General features: G+C 42.9%; 1 protein-coding gene across 1 annotated transcript in view; it reads right to left on the bottom strand.

Annotated features, from left to right (window-relative positions):
* The window catches only part of RAB38 (RAB38, member RAS oncogene family), a 70,074-nt gene extending 51,385 nt beyond the window's left edge, over positions 1–18,689 (bottom strand). The window contains exon 1 of the mRNA XM_082844931.1: positions 18,433–18,689. Within this exon, the coding sequence (XP_082701057.1) occupies positions 18,433–18,634 (202 nt within the window). The 5' untranslated portion in view covers positions 18,635–18,689. The remainder of the gene's footprint in view (positions 1–18,432) is intronic.
* Between the last annotated feature and the right edge of the window lie 5,427 nt (positions 18,690–24,116).

Here is a 24,116-nt window from a genome sequence, read left to right as displayed (position 1 = left end):
TAGTCAACAATACTGTATTACATAATAGAAAGTTGTTGAAAGACTAAGTCTTATATGTTCTTACCAAACACACATACAAAAAGGTAATTAGGTGACGTGATAAAGATGTTAACTAACCTCACTGTGGTAATGGTTTCACAATATAGACATATAGCAAGTCATCATGTTGTACACCTTAAACTTACACAAAGTTATATGTCAATTATATCTCAATAGAGCTAGGGGGGAAAAGAAATCATCTGAGCTATTTACAGACCACCCATTCCCAGGGCATCCTCCTCAGAGATTCTTATTGTACTGGTTTTGTGTGGGACGCAGGAAACTGTTTTTTAAAGCCCTCCCTAGGTGAAGTCTTATCAGAATCCACTTTCAAAATATAAATATTATATATATAAATAAAATATATATATTATATATAATATATATATAATATAATATAATATAATATATAAATATTACCATGATGCTCTGCCCTTTCAGCCCTCCAATGACTCTTACATTACACTTCTATGAAGACTACACATTTGGAGCCTTTGGCCCAACCACCCTTTCAAACTCCTCTCCTGTCCCTTCCTTCAGAGTGTTCCACAGGCAAGCCGCACTGGACTACTTGTCCTTCCTGAAACACATCCTGCATTACTCCCTGGCTTTTCTTGCCTTTTTGCAGCTCTGTTCCCAAAGCCTGAATTGCCTCCCCATCTCCCCTCTCACCTTCAATCAAATCCTATGCAGCCTATCATTGTGCCCTGAAACCTCACACATCCTGCCAGCTGGAACCATGGCTCCCTTTTTCACGACCCCATAGCATTTCCTTTATCCTATTCCATTCACTCTTATCATGCTGTGTCTTCATGCTTCTCTCTCCAACTTGGCATTGGAAAAACCTGGAAAACAGGTTGGTCACATTTTAAGGTTGTATATCCGCGGCCTATTTCTCCACGTTTTGGATATGGTATAGCTCACGACACTACAGTAGAAATAAACTGAAATTAAGATTCCTCCTTCCTCTAAAATACAGCGTTGTCTTGTATTCATGAGCCAATGCCGCATACTGATGCACTTTATATTCTGCTCTTGTTTTCAGCAAATAATCAATAGATGTTCACTGATGGAGAAAATTAACATTATTCTAACAAGGTTATGTGCATATCTGTTGCAACGAGTTTCAGATTGGAATGTTATGTTTTTGTAATCATTCTCATCCTCTTAAGAAATAATCTCTTGGAATCAGTTTACTCTATTCTAAACATATATTTTTGGGGTCATGGCACAATCAGTAGAGCTAAAAGTACCACCAAGGCATGCTCTTTATTTCTAGACAGTAATGGTCTGAAAAGCAGGAAAATAAAACCAAAAGTAAATATGAGTTTTGAACAAGGATCTGAAGGAAAAAAAAACTATCCAATTGCTATGATGATCAAATGGCCACTGAACTTATAGTGGCGTAAGCTGGTTTTGAAGGCTCAGGGAAACCCACCAGACTAGGATCAGAGTCAGGCCGACAACCTGGTAAGAAAAGTTTTCTGCATTTTTTAAGAGCCCATCTGACCCTCTGGCAGTAGTTCTGAAACTTTTTCATCTTCTCTCCTCACTTCTTTGCTCCACCAAACCAGCGACAGAAAAGTGTCAATCGATCACCATTTTTCCAAGTCATCTAGGCTTCTATTCTAGAATTAACCTTGTGTAATCTTCCCCTACAAAACTGCCAACCTCTCTCCCTAGCCAGACCAAGTTTCTGCAGCCCCCTGACAAACACTGCCCTGTGTGCCCACTAAGTGTTCAGTAAGACGTCTTTGCTGAGTGAAGAAATAACCCCTAATTCTTTACTCCCTCCCAATGATTACTGGCAGGCTTAACAAGTCTTTAAGAGTCATCCTCTGCCATGTCACTAGCAATCATCACTTTCTTTCCACTCCCAGTGAAATCACTTTAAGTTTGTCTCATCTCACCTCATTTCTTTCATTCATCTAACAAAATATTTTGAACTCCAATTAATTTCCAGACACTAGAAACATGCAACTAGAAAAAATCAGCAACTAAGAAAAAACAAAAATCGTTGCCCTCATGAAGCTTACATTCTAGTAAAAAGAGATCAACAGTAAACAAAAAAGTAAGATACGTATAACACTACATTATCTGGTAAAAAGTACTACGGAGAAAAATAAAGCAGCAAAGGAGAAACAGGTATGCTGGAGGCAAGGGTACAGTTAAGCAGGATGGATGGATGGCTCACTAAGAAGGTATCATTTGAGTAAAGACTAAAAAGAGGTAAAGGAACAAGTCATATGGATGTTTAGGAGAAGAGGGCTTTAGATAGAGGGAATGGCAGGTACAGAGATGCAGAGGCACAGACGTGTCTGGCCAGCATGTGGAGAACAGCAAGGAGACTGTTGGCTGGAGAGGGCGGAGCAAGGGGAGGAGTAGCCTGTGATGAGGCAGGCAGATCACAGGATCCAGACTGTAGACGGTTTCAGGCTATTATACTGATGCTGCCTTTTATTCTGGATGAAAGAAGAAAGCACTGAACGATTGTGAGCAGATGAGAAACATGAACTGACAGAAGCAAGTGGATAACTGTGGCTGCTGCACTGAGGAATGACTTAGTCAAGGTCGGAAGTAGGGAAACCATAATCCAGGCAAGAGATAATGATGTGGACCAAAGTGGTAGTGGTGAAGATGGTCCAGATTGGTTGTTTTCCAGATATATTTGGAGATAGAGAAGATAGGTGGGCTATAAATTATGAGATGATTCAAGCATGACCCACAAGCTTTTGACCTGAATTTTTGAAAGTATGGAGTTGCCATTAGCTGAGATGGAGTAGGCTTTTGGAGACACAGGTTTTGTGGAAGTAGACTGGGACTTTGACTGTTATGTTAGGTTTGAGATGTCTGTTACATAGATACGTCGAATAGGCAGTTGGATAGAGGAGTCTGAAGTTCCAGGGCGGGGGGTCAGGACTGGAGATTTACTTTGTATTTTAATTTCTGTACACCTCTGCCAGATTCACCACCCAAAGCCCTCTTTTCACCCTATCATTTGCCTACTTAAACTCACTACTGCCTAAAACAGATGCCAAAATTGGGAGGTTAGGCGGCGAACATGTTATGGGACCCACACAAGATTTAAAGCAATTTGAGCTATTTCCCAACAGTTATAAATTGGAAAATAAATACAAATATTGGAACGTCTTAAAAACTCAGAATATTCAGAAATCCAGGGTCTGCATTATATGAATAATGTTGTCAGGTTCATTTGCGCTGATCAGTACCAAATACTCAGTGTTAAAGAAAAAAAGCTGGCTGAGATACTATTCCTTTGACATTGCTAGATACCACAAAAAACTGCTCTAAATTTAAATGTATGTATCTATATCCATTTTATTAAAATAATTCTAACAAAATATTTAGAATTCAATGAAATGTATATAGTTTTATTTTAAAATAAATCATTGCTATTGATCCATTTTTCTTACACTAAGTCTCTTATAGATGGTTACATAGGATCCCAGGATTGTTTCTTTGCATCAAAATACTCTTTAACACACTTGGCCTCACTCTTAATACATCCCTCTAGCTGGATGTGACGTTTTGTGGAAAAACAAAATGGGAGCCAGGATTGAGGGGAAGTTTTGTGCCCATTTCCTAGGGAAACAGGGAGCAGTAGCTTGTGTGGTCCAGAGTGAGAACAGAGTTTTTCAGAGAGGATCTCGAAAGATAAACAAATGTTGGCCCGGTAGAGAAAAGAGTTCATTTATTTTACCCTCTGGGCTCCTATGGGATTTTTAAGGTTGCACACCTCGATCTACAAGTTAAAGGCTAATCCTCAGACCGAGGTCAGCGTCCTGCCCCAAACTATGCCTTGCTAGGCTCTGCTAAATTCTGCCTCTTGCTTTCATTCACACTCCTTCCACGGCACTCCTATCCTCACTGGAACACACCCTACCTCTGATTCTCTGCCTAACTAAATCCTACCTATTCTTCAAGGTTGTACCAACCCCCACCTTCTTGTAGCATTTTCTGACTACTTGGCCCCGGGCTCAATTCTTTCCTCCCCTATACTCACACAGCGCTGACTGAATGTATCACTTGCTCGCCCATTCAGTCAGGCCCTGCCTCATACTGCTTTTTATGTGCTGCAAACCTCCGCAGACCATGTCCCCGGTTACGCTGTAGACTCCTTGAGCCCACTGTTGAATTCCTCCAAAACTGTCCCCTATCTCTCCCTAGCACATGCACTCTGAGAGCCTCTCTGTCGGTGCTCACAATGGTCTTGCGAAATAAAATGGAACTGGTAATACAAGTACTCTTTACATAATAAAGTAGCAATTAATATTGATTTCGTCTTTGTGAAAGGGAGCCCCAGCAGAGAGAGGAGTGGAATGAATAAAGCAAGATCTCTAATCCAACTCATTTACTTTCCATGCCTACTAAACTCCTGCTCATTCTTAAAATCCACTCTGAAAAATATCTGTCCCCAGTTCAGAAGCACCTCTCCACAATTCCTTTAGTTCCCCTATAAACAGTGGCTCTCATTTCATCTTACTACTGGTTGTCACGTCTTATAGGCAAGTCTTGTCTCTACTTAACAAGAAGGTAAAGCCAGATGCAGTGTATTGAATTTAGCTAGATTGTGCAAGAGAATAGGATGGCATAAAACGTAATGATTGGTTTCTTAGGGTCCATAAGCAATAGCATTATAGACAGCAAGGGTGGCTGGGTTATAGTGATCTATTTTTAAATTAAACTTTGAAAATATTCTCATTAAATTCTAAATTTATATTTAAAGCTGTGTGTGTGTGCGTGTGTGTGTGTGTGCATGTGTGCGTGTGTGTGTGAAAATGAGTATCCCAGTACCTCAGGAGATTTTTTTTCAGAATTATTTTTGACTGGGGTCTGACACTACTCAGTTTAAATGAAATAACTCACTTGGATAGAGAAGAAACAAGATCATATAGTAATGCAGTTTGCAATATTGGATGGAGGAAGGGAATGAAACCATGTCACAGAAGAGAGGTTGGCAAGAATCAAGATAGAAGGATCAGCATCTCATGTTTTTAATTAAACCAATTACAACCTAAACAAACAGCTAGCAAACAACCTAAACATACGTCCACTGAATTACAAGCTCAAATGTATTAAATAAAAAGCTATCTTTGAATTACTTACCATTTGAGACATCACCTCTAAGTAACCTTTAAAGATACTTTTATAAATAACTCAAAAGGGACCCTGGACTCTAAGGGTTTCACTCTTAAAGAATTTCCTGATTCCTTCAGAGGTAAAACTCCCCAAATGTGTGCCCAGGTGCTTTGGGGGTGCCTCAGTGAACTCACAGGGTTGCAACAAGATAATTTTAAATTTTAAGGCAAGCACAGTGGTGCTCAAGATCAATTAGACACCTCAGGAACTACTAGCTAGAGGCAGTTCACAATTTTAACATTAGGTTGTACTATATTCCCTTTGATGTGATCATATCTTTTTGAAGCTGGGGTTTTTGCAGTTTGTGGGATAAAAAGCAAGAGTCATGTGAAAATCAATGAGAAACAGGAAATGAGGGTGGTGGTGTCCACTCTGACTCAAAGTTTTGAGATACTATTCTATGGCCCAAAGCAATGCATATGCCAATAATAAATATAGTTATTAAAAGTGAAATAAAAATCATTTTCTTTTAATTTATGTCTTCCATTTTTTCCAAAGGCCTATTAATTATTAAACTATAATACTTATTAAATTGTTCGGTGCTAACTATTTAACAAACAGAGCTTTTAGGTATTTCTATTGTCTTAGAGGTACCATGAAAAAATTACTTTGATGCCAAAGGTTCTGTGAACTGTGGAAGTTTGAGAACCTCTCCCAAGCCTAGCCTGGAGGATTGTTTTGTTTAAGTTTAAAACACACACACACACACACACACACACACACACACACATCTCTACCACCGTACAAGACTTAATTTTTATTCCAATAACATCAAGCATCATAGCCATTCTTATCTTTAATTCTCAAACAAGAGACTGTGTCCCTTAGGCACTGTGGTTTTCCTGTCTCAAGTAGTATATTAGTATGGTTCTTATTAACCCAAACCAACGACATAGTCTAAGCAATGACGTGTGCAAAGAACTCAGCTCATCCAACTCTTAGCCCTGTCCAAAGTAGAAAGGCTAAAAATAATAATATTCCTTTAAAATAAATAATGTACATCTTCAAAATGCAACTTAATCCATGATATGTGAAAACAATTGCATTGTTATATTACACAATAGGAAATAGTAGAGTGGAGCGGTTACAAAATAGAATTTGTAACTAGACAAATCTCAGTTCATATCCTAGCATCATCTCTTACCTTCTGTGTGACTTTTGAAAAATTTTGAGCGTTTATCTGTTTTCTAGCCTGTATAAGCATAGCTCTCTCCTCTTTATGATAGGGTTAGTAACAGTACCTACAGATCAGTTCCCTGTGAGCAGTAAATAAAATGATACATAAAAATGCACGGCACCATGCCTAACACCCAATAAATGGTGGCTATTAATAACACGTTATATTGCAGGCGGAAAACAGTCCTCCCAACAAGTAATTTAAATCAATTTGTTTTCAACTTCACCCTACAAATTAGATTGAAATGTGTTTGAATCCCTCACACTGTAGATAATTTCTTGGTCTCCAATAGGCTGAGGAGTTCACAAGAAGCTAAGTTTTCCATTGTTCTTCCTGAGAGAGCAGATGCATGTAAGGCTGATGAGGAAGAAAGGTTAAATCATGTATCAGGATAACACAGGCTACAAAAAATAGTGACTTGGGGCAAAGAGTAATAATTCTGATTTCTCCCAGACATTTGAAATGATTGACTATCCTCTTCCTGAACTCTCTTCCCTTTGCATCCAAAACCTGCTTTGGCTTCGTTCTCCTCCTCCATAGTACTTTCTCCTTTTCTACTTCTTTGCTAACTCCACAGTCGTTTCATTAAATTATGTAACAAGTAATTGTGTCAAGCTCTGCTAAAAATCGGAAAGGATATCTGGAGAAGTACAACATAACTCTAATGAATTGCTAAAGGGAGACGTGCCAGAAGGGAGTAGAGTCGTGTCGGATTCAAGGGAGGAAGAGGTTACCACTGGAAGGAGAGAATTCAGGAAATCTTTGTAGAGGAGTTGCCCTTTCAGGTGGGTCTTAAACATCACGTAGGTTTTGGATACGTTGAAATAAATGGAAGGGCATGTGAACTAGCAAGAAGGGCAGGAGCAAAGGCACAGAAGCAACAAACACGGGGTGTGAGTAAGGAAGAGCAAGGAGTCCAAATGGCCACACTGGAAGCCTCATAAGGGAGCACTGGGGGAAATTATATTAGGCATGTCATTTGAAGCCAAACTGTGGGTGACTTTGGTTCACCCCAATTCCATACCACCATCCTCTCTTCTTTTTTTTTTTTTTTTTTTTTGCGGTATGTGGGCCTCTCACTGTTGTGGCCTCTCCCGTTGCGGAGCACAGGCTCCGGATGTGCAGGCTCAGCGGCCATGGCTCACGGGCTCAGCCGCTCCGCAGCATGCGGGATCTTCCCGGACCGGGGCACGAACCTGTGTCCCCTGCATTGGCAGGCGGACTCTCAACCACTGCACCACCAGGGAAACCCCATCCTCTCTTCTTTATGGCATGAACTCCCATAGCTGGATGAATGCTAAGTTCATTTTTTTTGTGCCCCAGTACTTGAGACAACAGCAAGACATCTGGTGTTAAAAAGAAGTTTTTAATTCGTCAAATCCCATCATTAATAAACCAGAGAAGCCTGTATTCTGGTTCTAGTTCTACCACTAACTAGCTCTCTGAGCCTGAGAAACTAATACGAACCCCCTTTCAGAGCATAACTTCCTCATCTGTAAAATGAAGGATTTGGTTTGATGAACCCTCAAGGTTTTAACTCTGTGAAAATTACCTATATTGCTCCATCTAATCTATCCAAAAACATAAATAAAAACAGTTTTGTCATTTGACCTCCAAATGAATGACATTTTCCTCCGAATTATGAAGATTTTGTTAAATGAAGAAGCACAGTTTTTAAGAATGGTCTTTAAGGTCACTCTCCAGTTTTTATGGTGAAAAATAAAATGAATGCCAACTTAAGAAAAGTGATCACCATATTTATCGATTCTAAAATGTATGCATTTTTCATATGTCAATGTTCATAAAATTACAAAGTCTTTCAAGCATGAAAAAACTTGTATTTTGTTCATAAACAAAAAGTTTCTTTTGTTTATTAAAGAAATTTTTAGAGCAATGATGAAATAGTTGACTGAAAATTTTTAGTGAACAAATACTCATTAAGCACCCACTAGTACCAAGTACTAGGGTTACAGCTGGAAGGAAAAAGCATTCCAATGCAGTAGTAGAGGACTTCTAATCTGAAGTAAGCATGGTATATTATGAGAGGAGATAAACAGTATCTCCCTCAGTCACAGGGACTCAAAAGAGACTTCCTGAAGGAGATGAGATGGGTAAGTGACAGAGGACCCATAGAAGCTATCTAAGTAAAGAAGAGGGAAAGTGTAGTTAGCCAGAGGAAATTGTATGAGCCACAGTATAAGGGAAAGGTGGTTGAACTGAAGGCATTATACGATATCCAGAATGGTCAAGAATCATACATACGAGAGATGAGACTGGAATGGGTGACAGAGGCAGGATCATGAAAGGCCGTGAATTTCATGCTGAAATGTTTAGTCTTTCATTCCGAAAGTGATGAGGATCCACTGAAGGATGCCAAACTGGAGAACACCTAACTAGAGAATGATGCCATGCTAAGAAGCCTCACCTCTGTAGATGACAAGCTGATGGGTGGGAAAGCCTGAGGAAGGGATGGGCATCAGGATGATGCTACAGTAGTTCAGATAAGTTGTGAAGAAGACATGGCTACTGAAAGGAGGGATAAGATAGAGTTATTTGTCAAGGTAGAAAAGACAGGATTTGATTAATATGTGAGAATGGAAAACTAAAGGGAGTGGGGAATGGTGAAATTTAAAACCTGAGTTAGGGCTTCCCTGGTGGCGCAGTGGTTGAGAGTTCGCCTGCCGATGCAGGGGACACGGGTTCATGCCCCGGTCCGGGAAGATCCCACATGCCGCGGAGCGGCTGGGCCCGTGAGCCATGGCCGCTGAGCCTGCACGTCCGGAGCCTGTGCTCTGCAACGGGAGAGGCCACAACTGTGAGACGCCCGCGTACCAAAAAAAAAAAAAAAAAAAACTGAGTTATTTTCAATGAATAGTTTAAGATAACATAACTTCTCAACGAAGCTCTTGAACAGCTGAAAAAAAATAGTGGAACTCAATAATTTGGAACCCCAGGCTAGAGTCTCAGACTTGACTTTGCCAAGTTGATGGAGACTACTCTAGTACACCCACCTAGAAGGTGAGGATCTTTCCTTGATAAAATAAACCCGAATTCCACCCCAGGAGCCACCATATCCATCTGGGAATATCCCTCCCAGAATCAAAGAGAGTAAAATAATAAAAAGGGTTCTCAATGGTTTGAAAGCAGGGCTTCCCAAAGTGAATTCTCAGAAGAGGGAGCAATCGGGCCCTAAACCTACCACAAGACAACTCTCTTCAAAATGCTTTCAGGTGAGCAGTGACTCTAAGGACCAACCCCACTGGCTATTGAACACCAAACCACTTTCACTGAGCAACTATAATGTACCAGGCACCATGTTCTACTTACCCTTGGCCCAGTTTCCTCACCTATAAAACTGGAAATAATATGACCCATTTAGCAGGATCATTGTGCTGTTTTAAACTGCAAAGTTTACTTTGATAAATTGATTAATGTAAGGAACTATCACTCTTAACCATTGGCTTAGCAAATACATCCTCTCCTAATTTGACTGCGGTTCCCTCTCACCACCTCTCTCCTTACATTGTAATCGCCGGCAATGCCGGACGACCCACAGCCCTCACCACGTCCCCTCACCTCCACACCATGGCTATGGCAGATGTCACGTTTTGACCTTCTTTAGCACCCGACATTTCTCCTTCAGGGCACTTATCAAAACAGTCAGTAATTATCTCCATGATTATCTTTAAATATCTTTATGCTCCACCAGAATATCAGATTCCATACCAATGTCCATTTCATTCCCCCCTAAAACCCTATGCTTATCAAGTGAATGAATAAATTTTCCCAGTCAAGATCTTACAACTCTCAAATCCTGAGGTTTTAAAATGACTTTCAGACAACCCTAAGAAGGGGAGAAAATATTTGCAAACAAACCAACTGACAAAGGATTAATCTCCAAACTACACAAGCAGCTCATGCAGCTCAATATCAAAAAAACAAACAACCCAATCCAAAAATGGGCAGAAGACCTAAATAAACATTTCTCCAAAGAAGATATTACAGATTGCCAACAAACACATGAAAGAATGCTCAACATCACTAATCATTAGAGAAATGCAAATCAAAACTACAATGAAGTATCACCTCACACCAGTCAGAATGGCCATCATCAAAAAATCTAGAAACAATAAATGCTGGAGAGGGTGTGGAGAAAAGGGAACACTCTTGCACTGTTGGTGGGAATGCAAATTGATACAGCCACTTTGGAAAACAGTATGGAGGTTCCTTAAAAAACTAAAAATAGAATTACCATATGACCCAGCAATCCCACTACTGGGCATATACCCTGAGAAAAGCATAATTCAAAAGAGTCATGTACCACAGTGTTCATTGCAGCACTATTTACAAGAGCCAGGACATGGAAGCAACCTAAGTGTCCATCAACAGATGAATGGATAAAGAAGATGTGGCACATATATACAATGGAATATTACTCAGCCATAAAATAAATGAAACTGAGTTATTTATAGTGAGGTGGATGGACTTAGAGTCTGTCATACAGAGTGAAGTAAGTCAGAAAGAGAAAAACAAATACCATATGCTAACACATATATATGGAATCTAAAAAAAAAGGTTCTGAAGAACCTAGGGCCAGGACAGGAATAAAGATGCAAGACATAGAGAATGGACTTGAGGACACGGGGAGGGGGAAGGGGAAGCTGGGACAAAGTGAGAGAGTGGCATGGACATATACACACTACCAAATGTAAAATAGATAGCTAGTGGGAAGCAGCTGCATCTCACAGGGAGGTCAGTTCGGTGCTTTGTGGCCACCTAGAGGGGTGGGAGGGAGACACAAGAGGGAGGGGATATGGGGATATATGTATACATATAGCTGATTCACTTTGTTATACAGCAGAAACTAGCATACCATTGTAAAGCAATTATACTCCAATAAAGATGTTATAAAAATTAAAATATTAAAATAAATTAAAAATAAAAAGACTTTTAAATGAAATGCAGTAAAATAGAACAAAATATTTAAGTACCATTTTGACCCTCAGTGAGAGTACCTGTGTTCTGACAAAGCCAGAATGAAACAGATCCTGGGTTTCCTTTTGACCTGGGTGGGCCTCAAGGGCTCCACTGACTCCTTCTTTCTAGGAGCCCATGAACTCCTCCCTCTATAGCTCTACAACTTAGAATCTGTCTTCCTTCTAGTCACCATGCCTCCAATCACCTCATCCCAACCACTTTAATTCTTTCCACCATGATGTTTATAATCTATTGGCAATGGGGAACCACCAAAGTGATGTTCTGGGAAGATAAACTTGACCTTAGCACATATAAGAACTGTTGGAGGAAGAGACTAGAACTAGCCAGGTGGCTATGACAGCAAGACAGGTACATAATAATAGTGCTGTCCCTGGTCTAAGGTCGTGACAGGAGAGGCATAATCACTAACTGACATGGAGATTGATAGCATGTGTGGCTCAAAAGAGAAGGAGAAAAGATGGCAGAGGTTTCAAGTCTTAGTGACTGGGTAAAAAGTAGTATAGTTCACATAAACTAGGAAGACCAGTATGTGGAGAGATATGTCTAGTTGAGGTTTACAAATAGCATCATTTACTACTTTCATTAAAAGGGGTGATGGGGGCTTCCCTGGTGGCGCAGTGGTTGAGAGTCCGCCTGCCGATGCAGGGGACACGGGTTCATGCCCCGGTCCGGGAGGATCCCACGTGCCACGGAGTGGCTGGGCCTGTGAGCCATGGCCACTGAGCCTGCGCGTCCGGAGCCTGTGCTCCACAACAGGAGAGGCCACAACAGTGAGAGGCCCGCGTACCGCAAAAATAAAACAAAAAGGGGGTGATGGTGTGATGGTAGATATTCTCTGCTGTGTTCCTTTGTTGTTGTATTGTTGTTTTCTTTTGCACTTTCCATTTTTGCTACATTGAGCATATATTACTTTATTAAGAGAAAAAACCAACCATCTTGTTTTTTTTATGCAACTTGGCTATGACATATTGATCTTGCAATATATATATGAGATATGATAAAGACAATGTCCAGCAGGAAGACGAAATTGTAGGCCTGAAGCTTGTGAGAAGGCAAGGTTATAGGCACAGTTTTGTAGTTAGAAGCATAGAGTTTAAAGCCTCGGGAATGCATGAGCTCTCCAGGAGAAGGAGACGGAATTAAAAAGGGCCAGAGGATGAACTTCTGTCTCACGTCGTGTGGCCCTGAAGTCCCTCACAGGGAGTAACTGGTGCTAGGTAAGAACACAGGAAATATCACACTAGCTAGAGGCTTTGTCCAGCCTGCTCAGAGAATGGATGGATGTGGTGTGGACAGGACCCCGTCTGCATCACCAGCGTATTTTGGAGTTACCTATATCAGTACACTTTACTCACCGTTACAATGATTTGCGTCTGTGCTGTCGTGCCCACTAAACCGTGAACTTTTTGAGGTCAGGAATCAAGTCTTGTTCAGTTCTTTAGCCTTCTCTGTTTTCCCCTCACCTAGCACAGTGCCTAATACATACCAGGCATTTAATATACACATCTGCTCAAGAAACCAACCACACACATGGGAGGTGTTCCCTGCATTCCCTCCTTCTCTCAAATGACTTAGCTTTCCTCGGTCAGGCTGCTATGTGCCCTCTCGTCTAGAGGAACTAGTCCTCTAAAGCCTAGATGAGGGGACTTGTCCCACAGGCCTAATGCCCATGTGTCTGTGACACATGGAGATTCTAATGACCTCCCTGCAAGAAGCCCTGAGGTGTGTGGCCCACCCATCATTCACCTCACTCTGAAAGTTCACTGTTTTGTTCAGTGTACATACTATTTACTTGTAAGCACATAGCATGTTAATCCACACGGTATTTAGAAAATCTATAATTAGCCAGGCTAGAAACAAGGCAATAAAGTGCCCACCAGAAAGTGGCCCAGACTTGCCATGCATTTTTACTTTTTGGTTTGACACAGTGGTTGCCAAATTTAGCTCTTTCTACATTTTTAGATCTAATTACGTGGATATTTAAAACGTTTCTTCTAAAACTTCCTGGAGAATTAGTCTTTTAGAAACAGATATTGAAGAGATGCTCAAGTCCAATCCCTTCCCTCAGTTGAATTTCACAATGTGGAAGCACTTTACAGACACTAAAACAACACACCAGTGTGACCCAGATGAATCTCACGGCCACTGGTGTGGGCAGTCAGCGTTTCCAGGCTCCTGACTCTAGACCGGGGCTACCCGCCGCTGTCACTCTGCCTGTTGGATAATTAATGTTCTCCAATGCTTCTCTGTCACACAGCTTAGGTGGGGAAAGTTAGTATAGATGTGCCCTGCAGGGAAATATTTTTCTGGATCTTGTTTTAGCTATATAGGGGAATTTATCATTTAGGAGAGTCTTGCAGTGAAACTTTCACATGGGGAAGAAGCATTCTCTAAATTACCTGCCAACTTAATTTATTTTCTACTGTATTTGTTAAGTCTAGCATCAGGTTTTCTGATGACCAACAGACCTGGGCATTTCTCTCATATATATGCATAAAAGATGAAGTTAAACAGACCTGCTGTTCCTATTCTCCTCCGCCATGTGCGAGCTCTTGTGACCTTGGGTCTCTGATTCTTGATCTCATATAAAATAGGCCTAACACTACCCGCTCTGTCAATATCCTCAGCAACGTTGGGAAGATCAAGCAGGAAAATGTATGTGAAAGTAGTTTGTAATAGCGATTAAAACAACAAGAGTAATAGCTAACGTTCCGAATGTGTCGGACACAGCTTTATATGAATTAACTCATTTCATTCTTGTAACGCTAAGATACAGATTCTGCTGTCGTCCCCAGTTTTTTGACAGGAAACCAAGGAATAGAAGTTAAGTAACTTGCACAAGTCACAAAGCTAGTAAGTAAAGAAGTTGGAATAAGCTGCCACGTACTAACTGGGCACAGTAAGACTATATTAAAGCTGACAGAGACTGCAAGAGATAACACAGCATGAATATGTGATATCACAGGAAAATGAAACAGTTGCCATTTTAAAGATGGAGCAACTCAGATCCAGCAGGGTTTCATGATTTGCCCAATGTCAAGTATTACAGTTTTAGAATATCCACAATTTATGGATAGAATAAGTAATAGTATGTTTATTAGTATTCTAATTAGTATTCTAAAATATTCTATTTTTAAATTGTGGGAAGTAGAGCAAAGCTGTTAGGAACCTGGATGCTGGATTCAATGGCCACGTTTTAAATTCCAGCACTACCATTTAACCAACTATTTTACTGGAAAATTAAATATGCACAGACAGTTGTAAGAATAAATGCCTAAAAGATGTTAGCTACTATTACTATCACTGTCCTAATTCCTGTTGCCAGTTCCCAAATCACATCAAGAGTTCTAGACAAAATTGTATAGTTCTCTTTGAAAGTGCTAATGGAGTAATCACAGCATCAGGATTTGGAGAGGAGTAGGAAAGGAGAGTCTCAAGGGTGAACTTTTCTTTCTTTCTTTCTTTCTTTTTTTTGATAATTCTATAAAGTGAAAAAACCCTATAACCAAGAATCAAATTTTCAGAAATAGGTTTTCATTCCAGTTCCTTCTACTCTCTGCACAGCAGTACTGATTAACATCCAAAAACATGTTAGAAATAGGAGAGAGAAGGCAAGAATAATCTATCTACTAAAGAAACAGTGCCATTAAAAAGGAAGGAAGACTCACCCCAGTGGGCCACCTCTGCACCAGGCGCTCACAGGCCTTTGGTTATAAAGAGCATGGCTTGATTCCAAATCAGACAGACCTGCTTCAAAGCCAGCTCTTCCACTTATTAGCTGGGTGGCCTTGGGCAAAGTGACTTAACTTCTCTGACTCTATCAAGAGTTTCTGAACCCAGAGCTAACTCAGCTGCTCCTCTATGGTAGAATCACTGGGATACAGGGCAGCTGCTGTCCCCTATGGGGTTTCTGGGATTCATCACGCTGGTTTAAAGGTCTACTTCACAAGCGCTTGGGGAGGGGGAAGGGTAAGCCTGGATGAAGTGAGAGAGTGGCATGGGCTTATATATACTACCAAATGTAAAATAGATAGCTAGTGGGAAGCAGCCGCATAGCACAGGGAGATCAGCTTGGTACTTGATGTCCAAGTAGAGGGGTGGGATAGGGAGGGTGGGAGGGAGACGCAAGAGGGAAGAGATATGGGGATATATGTATAGGTATAGCTGATTCACTTTGTTATACAGCAGAAACTAAACACCATTGTAAAGCAATTATACTCCAATAAAGATGTTAAAAAAAAAAAAAAAGGTCTAATTTACAAGCCCTGCAAGGTACTTCTTGGAGTTTTTTTCAGGAGCAGACTGGCCCGTCTAAGTGGCCACAAGACACACATCATGGGAATTAGCTGAACAAATAGGACCCTACTTGGCATTTAACCAAATGGATATTAAAAGTCTAATTGAGCAAAAATTCCCTCTCTAGCAGATGGATGTGATACCCTATCCAGACAGGGCATGTCCCTCTACCTCGTCCACACCCCCGGCAATCTCAACGCAAGTCCCCCAGCTTTCATGACCTGTTCTTTTCAGACACACACCAGAAGTGAGCACAAAGGAGACAGAGAAGCATTCCTCAAGGGTGGACAGACAGGCTGACCTGAAGATGCTATAAGATACACTGAGCTGACTGAAGTCTGGCTGGGAAGTTGAGGTTGGATTCCATATGAACTCACTCCTCACAGGACCAGCTATGCAGCTTGAAACATGTCAGTACTGCGCTCCAGTCACCCTTTCCCACAATGGCCCAACTTCCCCCCAACCAGCTTTGCCTGCTGCCCAACTTCTAACTCAGCCCACAGGGCCTTTGGGCTGGAGGCTGCCAAAGACAGGTTAGCACTAAACATCAGAGCTCCGGGAAAATGAAGCTTCCCTACAGAGATGGTGCACACCACTGTATCTATAGGACTCAAGGCTCCTCAGATTTCTTACTTATACAGACTTCTGCGACTATAGCCTCCATGGCAACTTCAGAACTGATTCATGGCTCAGGAGGTATTTCGAAGCTTGGGAATGAAATTGCTCAAGACAGCATGTGGTAATATGGACAAAGCTGGAAAATAGTGCTGGATGTTTGGAAAACATTATATGTGCCCATTGTTTACCAGGAATTATCATTTAACAAGGTTTAATTAGCACATTTACATCATGTCCTTCTTGCCTAGCGTTTATACATGTTCATCTCTTGTTTGCTCCTTTGTTGAGAGAAAGCATTCTATCTATTTACAGACAAGGAAACTGAGACCAGGAAGTTAGCGAACTTGCCTAAAATCACCCAGGACATATGGGGTAAAACAGGGATCCAGACAGAAGCAGTTCGACTCTGGAATTTATGCTCTTCATCTTTATACCCTACTATTGTCCCTGTTAGGTGATGACACTGAGACCCACAGACATTATGTAACATGTCTGAGGTCACATCATTATTTGCATAAAAATCTAAATTACATAAAAATCTAAATTACAGCTACATCCCCTTCAAACAGTAAGCTAATTCTAAACTTCGGTCCTAGAGACTTTGATGCAGCCGGAAGAGTTGTCAGACACTGAAACAAGCAGCAACGAAGTGCACAGACTCATAGAGGATTTTCTAGGTATAAAGCCCAATCAGATAGTGGCCAATGACACCTTCTGGTCTCTGATAACCCCTGTGCTACTAGAGCTGCTAAAAATGACACCAAAGGCATGAATCTGTCCAGATGCCAAGAGTTTTATCATAAGACCTGGAAGCTCATGATTAAAGAGGCACTGGAGTCCCCAGAACCAGAAACGCCTTTTTGAAAATTTTCCACACTTGTTCTCGCTTCAGGCCATGATAAAGAGTTTCCAGTCAAACGCACCAGCTAAAATGAACCTGTTTTCTGCAAGAGAAGCGGCCAGTTTGGGTCCAGCACTTATAAAGGTTCCTAGTGCCACAGACTATGAAATAGGCAGAAGTGAAGCGGACTATTTGAAGGGGTGCACAGGGAGTCCCAGAGGACCTTAAAACTTCTGAGCAGGAAGGGTCCTAAGATGTCATTGTCCAACCACTCTCCAACTTAACAGGGGTGCAGCTGAGCTGAAGGGACTTCTCTGGAGCCACTGAGCAGGTTAAGTGAGTGGCAGGGCCAGTGACTGTAATGAGGGGTTAGACATGCCCAGGTTGCCAACAGCCTCCGTCCAAGGACTCACTCTTTATACCCCAAGCTTAGACTGAAGGCCTAACTTCTGGTACAAACCCTAGGAATCGAATTCTGATTTCAAACATTGTAAAGATGCTTCTCATTTTGCAGACCTCTCAGTGAAAACTTTAGGGACAAATCGAGAAATCTGTGGCTAATGTCATAGACCCTTAGACAAAAATGGCCCTAAAATAATACTCAGTCTCCTTTTCATAGATGACAGAGAGCCAGAGAGAGAGAGGGACAGACAGACAGACAAAGAGACAGAGAGAGACAGAAAGAAAGAGAGAGAGAAACAACACTTTACCCCCAATACATACACAGAAAGTTCCTCGGCTTTCTCAAAGCAGAGAACGTCCAACTTGCTTGATTGAAGGGTAGAAAAGGGGGGTAGCAAAAGTTGGAATGCAGTGAGAGATTGGAAACTGGAATTGGGAAACTCCTCTAGCCTGGAACTCTCCTGGTTCCCGCTGTGAACCGGTCTAGGGGCTTCCCGTCGATGGCCCAAGCACAGAAGGGCGGGCAGGACACTCAGGGCCGCGCCACCGGCGGGACTGCCCGTGCCCGGAAAATGAGCTGGAGACCAAGAATTGAATGCAACTCCGGGTATTCTCCCTCTGGGTCCCCCGGGAGGCCCGCGCTGGGGCGAGAGATCCCAGGGGAGGCTGTGGGAGGGAGATAAAGCAACAGCCCCAAAGCTCCAGTGAATGCACTTGAAATTTCTGCGCGCGAGAGAGAAACTGTTTTCTTTGACACCAAGTTTCCAGCCCACCGGGAAAAGTCTCTTGCGGCGCAGCGCCCAGGAGATCTGGGTCTCCCACTTGGCCGCAAGCCGCTGCCCAGCGACTGGAGACCCGCTGCGAAGCGCTCCCGCCCCCGATCCCCTCCCCCGCTGCTCACCTGCGATGTCCCAGAGCTGCAGGCGAACCACGGTCTCCGGGTCCCAGTGGAGCACCTTGAGCGCGAAGTCCACGCCGATGGTGGCCCGGTAGTGCGAGGAGAAGTTCTGGTGCACGTAGCGCTTGATGATGCTGGTCTTGCCCACGCCCAGGTCGCCGATCACCAACAGCTTGTACAGGTGCTCCTTGTGCGGGACCTGCATCCTGGCGGCCCGCCAGCCGCACCTTGCTTTGCAGTGCGGGCCGGGGAAGCGCAGCCGGGCCTTGGGCGGGAGAGACTAGCGGAGCGCGAGTGCGGGCGAGAGAGAGCGGAGGCGGCGGGGCGGGACTGGACGGGGCGAGGGGCGGAACTCCTCCGCGGCCGCCTGGAGAAACGCCCAGACAGGAGCCCAGGGGTTAATCCTCCTTCCTACCCCGCGCCGCGCGGCCTTGGAGAGGGGTGGAGACCCGAGCGACTCCCGGGCCCGATAAGTTAGGGGGCCTCAAGGCAAATGCCTTTTGCAGAGGTTATTCGTACAGCACTTTACAGTTTACGAAGTGCTTTTCTCGCCTGTGATCTTTCCGAAGTGCTTTTCTCGCCTGTGATCTTGGCCACAAAGCTTGGAGGTGTGGTTTTTATTTTCCAAGTTTTGCAAGCGAGAGCGTCAAAAAAAATTAAGTGAATTGCCGAGACGGTAGTAAAAAGCCAGGCTGAACACAGGGCTCTTGAGGTCACGGGCCCCGCCACCATCCCATATGGCAGAGAGAGTGTGGAGGCAAGGCAGCAGGTAATACAATTTCAAGAGGCATAAGAGCTGGATTTGGGTCCGGCACGCCCTGGTTTTCGAGGTGAGTGACCTTGTGCAAGTCATTTCACCTGCCCCTGCCTCCTTTCTTCCTTGGCGATCCGGTAATGGTAATCCTGACCTGTCAGCAGCCTGCGGGTGTGAACACTGAGAACCTTCACACCTATTCAACTAGTAATCGTCTAACCAGGAGGATAATTGGGCTGTAAATGCTGAGGGCATCCATGCTTTTAGCCTCCACCTCTCCCATCCTTAAAGCTCTGAGCAGCATTGAAAGACAATTTAAACAACTAGTCAGATTATTTTACGTGGTAATAATACTAGCAAGCATCTATCCAGCACTTGCTATGTGCCAGGTTTTATACATATGTCACCTAATCGACCCAGCAGTCTTAAAAATAGATACCAATGTGGGCTTCCCTGGTGGCGCAGTGGTTGAGAGTCTGCCTGCTGATGCGGGGGACGCGGGTTCGTGCCCCGGTCCGGGAGGCTCCCACGTGCCGCGGAGCGGCTGGGCCTGCGCGCCATGGCCGCTGAGCCTGCGCGTCCGGAGCCTGTACTGCGCAACGGGAGAAACCACAACAGTGAGAGGTGCGCGTACAGCAAAAAAAAAAAAAAAAAAAAAATAGATACCATTATTCTTCCCATTTTACAGATGAGGAAACCAAGGCCTAGACATTTTAAGTAAACAGCCAGTGAGGAGCAAGCCAGATTCAGACTTAAATCTTTCAGTATGAAAGAGTTTTGTTTTGTTTTTTTTCCCATTTATTCTTTTAACAGATATATATTCGTGCTTGGGATGATAAGGAATAACACAGACAGAGATTCCTAGTCTCAAAAGCTTTACCTTCTTGTGAGTAGAGACAGACAAGACAACTGAAAAATAAACACAATTTGTAATATATTAGTTGATTTCTACCCACACAGGGACACACCAGGCAGGTTATATCTAATTAGTGGACCACGTAGTCTGTCTACTTAGAGCTTTGGCCAACACTGAGGCTTCATGAATGGGAGCAGGTGGGTGGATCAGGAACCTGAGGTGCTTAAGCCATTTTGACAGCCTGCAAAAAATTAGGGGTGATGGCAAAATAAGACCCCACCAGATCCAAAATTCTGGTTCTGTAGATCTGAAAGACAAGTTTGGTCTGGACAAGAAGCTAATATTTTTAACAGTAGAATAAAATAAAAAAATAAAGATGCGAGTACAAAACAATGGCATTAAAAGCAAATATAAAAAAGAAAATCATCAAAGCCAAAAGGTGGTTCCTTGTAAAAAAATAAATTGACAAACACCTAGTACTACTGATCAAGAATTTGAGAAAACACAAATTGTCAGTGTCAGTTCTTATAGACATAAAAATAATAATGAAAATATATTATGAACAGCTTTCTGTGAATAAATTTGGAAATTTAAGCACCATGGGCAAATTCCTTGAAAAACACAACTAACAAAATTGACCCCCAAAAATGGAAAAACTAGATCATTCATTGTACGTTGATTAGAGATTGGGTCTGTTTTTAAAAATTAATTTAAAACAGTAAAGCTTTCACAAGTTAACAAAAAAAAAGAAACAAAGAAAGGAAAGCAAAGAAGCTAATGGTGGTCGAAGCAAGGAGGGGGTGGAAGGTTGAGACATCATGTGAGCCAGCTCTCAACGCTACGCCTGATCCAACTTCTTCACAGGCCCCAGCATGTTTTCCCAGCCAATCCAGCTGAGTCATCCTCGCTCACCTGGTCTCCTCTTCTGATCAGGAGCCTGTTGGAGCATCAGATGTTTAGATTTACTGTGTGGGGCAGGCAGACCAAAATTCAGATTTTCTGGGACCTGAAGCTTATACACTTGAGGGGAGGGGACTCTTTAAGCAAAAGAATGCAAAATTAAGGACCGGGTCCTAAAGTTTCAGCTTTCCTTCACTGCCTCTCAGGGGACTGTCGCCAAGCATGGTGAGTGAGCTCCCTGGCTAGGCAGGAAGTACTGCAGTTCGTTTCCAGAGTCATTCATTTAGGTCTCATGACCATGCTTCACAGTGGGAAGAAATGACTCTCAGTTTATAATTCTTAAATGTTGTAGACTGAAGCAGCTTGGTGAGTACCCCAGGCTAGCAGTTCAGTAAAATCCTGAAAGACCCTAAGTAAAATGAGGGAGTTGGGTTGCAAGATCTCTGGGGAGTACTTCTGACTTCAAAATTTCAGGGTTTCCCTGGTGGCGCAGTGGTTGAGAGTCCGCCTGCTGATGCAGGGGACGCAGGTTCGTGCCCCGGTCCGGGAAGATCCCACATGCCGCGGAGCGGCTGCGCCCGTGAGCCATGGCCGCTGAGCCTGCGCGTCCGGAGCCGGTGCTCCGCAACGGGAGAGGCCACAGCAGTGAGAGGCCCGCGTACCGCAAAAAAACAAACAAACTAACTTGATTTCTCTAGGGGCTTCCCTGGTGGCGCAGTGGTTGAGAGTCCGCGGACACGGGTTCGTGCACCGGTTCGGGAAGATCCCACATGCCGCGGAGCGAGTGGGCCCGTGAGCCATGGCCGCTGAGCCTGCGCGTCCGGAGCCTGTGCTCCGCAACGGGAGGGGCCACAGCAGTGAGAGGCCCGCGTACAGCAAAAAAAAAAAAAAATTCAGAATTCTGGGTCTTCTAGACATCTTCCGGCAAGAGTGATACCCCAGCCTTCTAACTACCTCCACCATGGCACCATTACCCGAGAGGTGGAGTTTTCTATCCTGCACTCCATCCCCCCACCAGCCCCACTTAAGGAGATTGGGGAGAAAGGCTGTGGAAGGGCCATTGCAAAGCAAACATTATGCCATAGTTCCTTTCTGGTTTCATGGCTCTCTTCTCTCCTCAGCTGCTGTATATTTTCCCCCCAAGATAAGGGCTCTCCAAGCTCATGTTTTTGGAGGGCAAACCTTTCTGTGCTCCCTTGCTTTGCTTTGAACTTATTTCCTTTACTCAGAACTAGGTTGCAAACAGGAAGGCAGGTAGGTGGGAATAGAATATAAACTAGATTCAGGCTAGAGCTGCTTTAGATGAAAAGGGCATTAGCTAACAGGTAGACCATCCTTGTCTTCCTGTCCTCCGTGTACTCCCAGATTATGAGGCTTCCTAAGAACCCATTTGTCTCAGCCTGCGACTCCATCTGCCTCAGACTGTCCGCAAGGATGCCCGGCTTTATCCTGACAAGCCGGCCCTCCTTCACTCCAGAGAGAAAGGACCTGGGCTTGTGCCATGTGGCTACTCCTCCCAGCAGCCGCCCTGCACCGTGGAAACCTGCTTTCCGCAGTAACTCTAAAAGCATCTCCGGGGATGTTCTGACAATCTTACTACCCTCAAATTGCTAAACCACAGCACACCCTCTCCTGAAGAACAGGAAGGCAGGTGATCCGAGTCTCTAAAGGGGGAATGAGACCACAAAGGCTCAGAATTCAAGGATGAATGGTATTCCAGACAGCACAGAGTCGGATTTCTCTGACTCCGTTTCCTTTTTGTCCAGTGTGGGGACATATACTCACACATATGAAGTGGAAAAACGAATTTAAATAATTGGAAATGGCTTTGCAAACATAAACTTGAAATCCTCATGTTTCCCTCCCAGACCAGCTGTGTAAGGTGAGCCCCTAGGAAGTTACCTTATTTGCTTTCAGCAATGAGAGCCATAAGGAGTTATTCATTAGCTTTTGTAGTTCTTAATTATTGTTCTGAAGAAATACTTAAATGACTGTAAGACAGAGTGCCAAATACTCTGTTGTAGGACAGGTAAGGTAATTTTTTTTAGATTAATGCAGTCTTCAGAAAGATGGACTTTACTCTGAAAAGGCCTGTGAGAGGAGACCGTAAATTTTTATCATCAAAACCAAGATTCTTTAAAGTGAATGGGGGCACTATTAATAATTACACCAAACCACAGGAACAAGCCAGGGCTGTCCTAAAGAATGTTCATACCTGAAGCAGAGGGTTAGAGTTCTCAAGTGAGATCTACAACTAAGAGTGGCATTTGAAAAATCTCCTAAATCACTATTTTAATAAATAGTTCTGCCAAGTTAAGGCTGAGGTTCATTTCTCTCTTATCTTCAAAGAGTTCCCCTTTCATCAAGTAGGCTTGTCTAAAACCCGTGCTAACTTGCCATGGGAGTTACATCCAGTATTGATTCAGAGGGGCAGCTGTTGTCTGGAAGTACACAACACTTTTTAGATTATTTGGAAAGAGGCCAAGATGGATTCTGTACGGGAAGTGCTTGAAATGAGTACATTTCAGTCTACAAGAATTTTCATGTTGGACTTTTTCACCAGAAAGAAAAGCTGTAATAGGATATTTATTGATTATCATCAGAAAATGGTTGCAAGGGAGTTTCTGAACCCTCCATTAGTCTGAACCAAGAAAACCAGACTATGCCCTAAATCATTGCCAGCAATAGATTTATCAACAACTAAAATTATGTACCGTAGCTGCACACATTAGATTTGCATTGGACAGACATGGTGAGTTAAGACTCATTTGCCTTCTAACCCACCTAACACGAATGAGTGGAAATGGGCTATGGAATGGGCAAAAGGCAAGCATTTGAGAAGAACATGGAGCAAAATGATTCTGTATGAACTCAGAATTTCAGTTTCCTTGTATTGGGTGCCAAGCCACTTATCTTGGCTAATTTATTTAAACCTCACAATCACTCTGTTAGTATAAATCCCCGCTTTATAATAAAGGAAATGGGGCTCAACGAGTTTAAATAATTTGCCCAAAAGTGACAGAATGAAAATTATAACTCCTAATTCCTAAATCTATGCTTTTCCTACTCTAACACATTCCTTTTGCATGTGATAAATTCCAGGCCCAGACTTCTACTCCAGCTTTGTTTCTGCTAAACTGCTAAAAATATTCAGGCTGTAAGGAAAAGGGGTTGACT

The sequence above is a fragment of the Leucopleurus acutus genome (assembly GCF_964270905.1).
Source record: "Leucopleurus acutus genome assembly, chromosome: 8".
NCBI lineage: Eukaryota > Metazoa > Chordata > Mammalia > Artiodactyla > Delphinidae > Leucopleurus > Leucopleurus acutus.
This window is presented reverse-complemented; position numbering and strand designations above follow the sequence as displayed.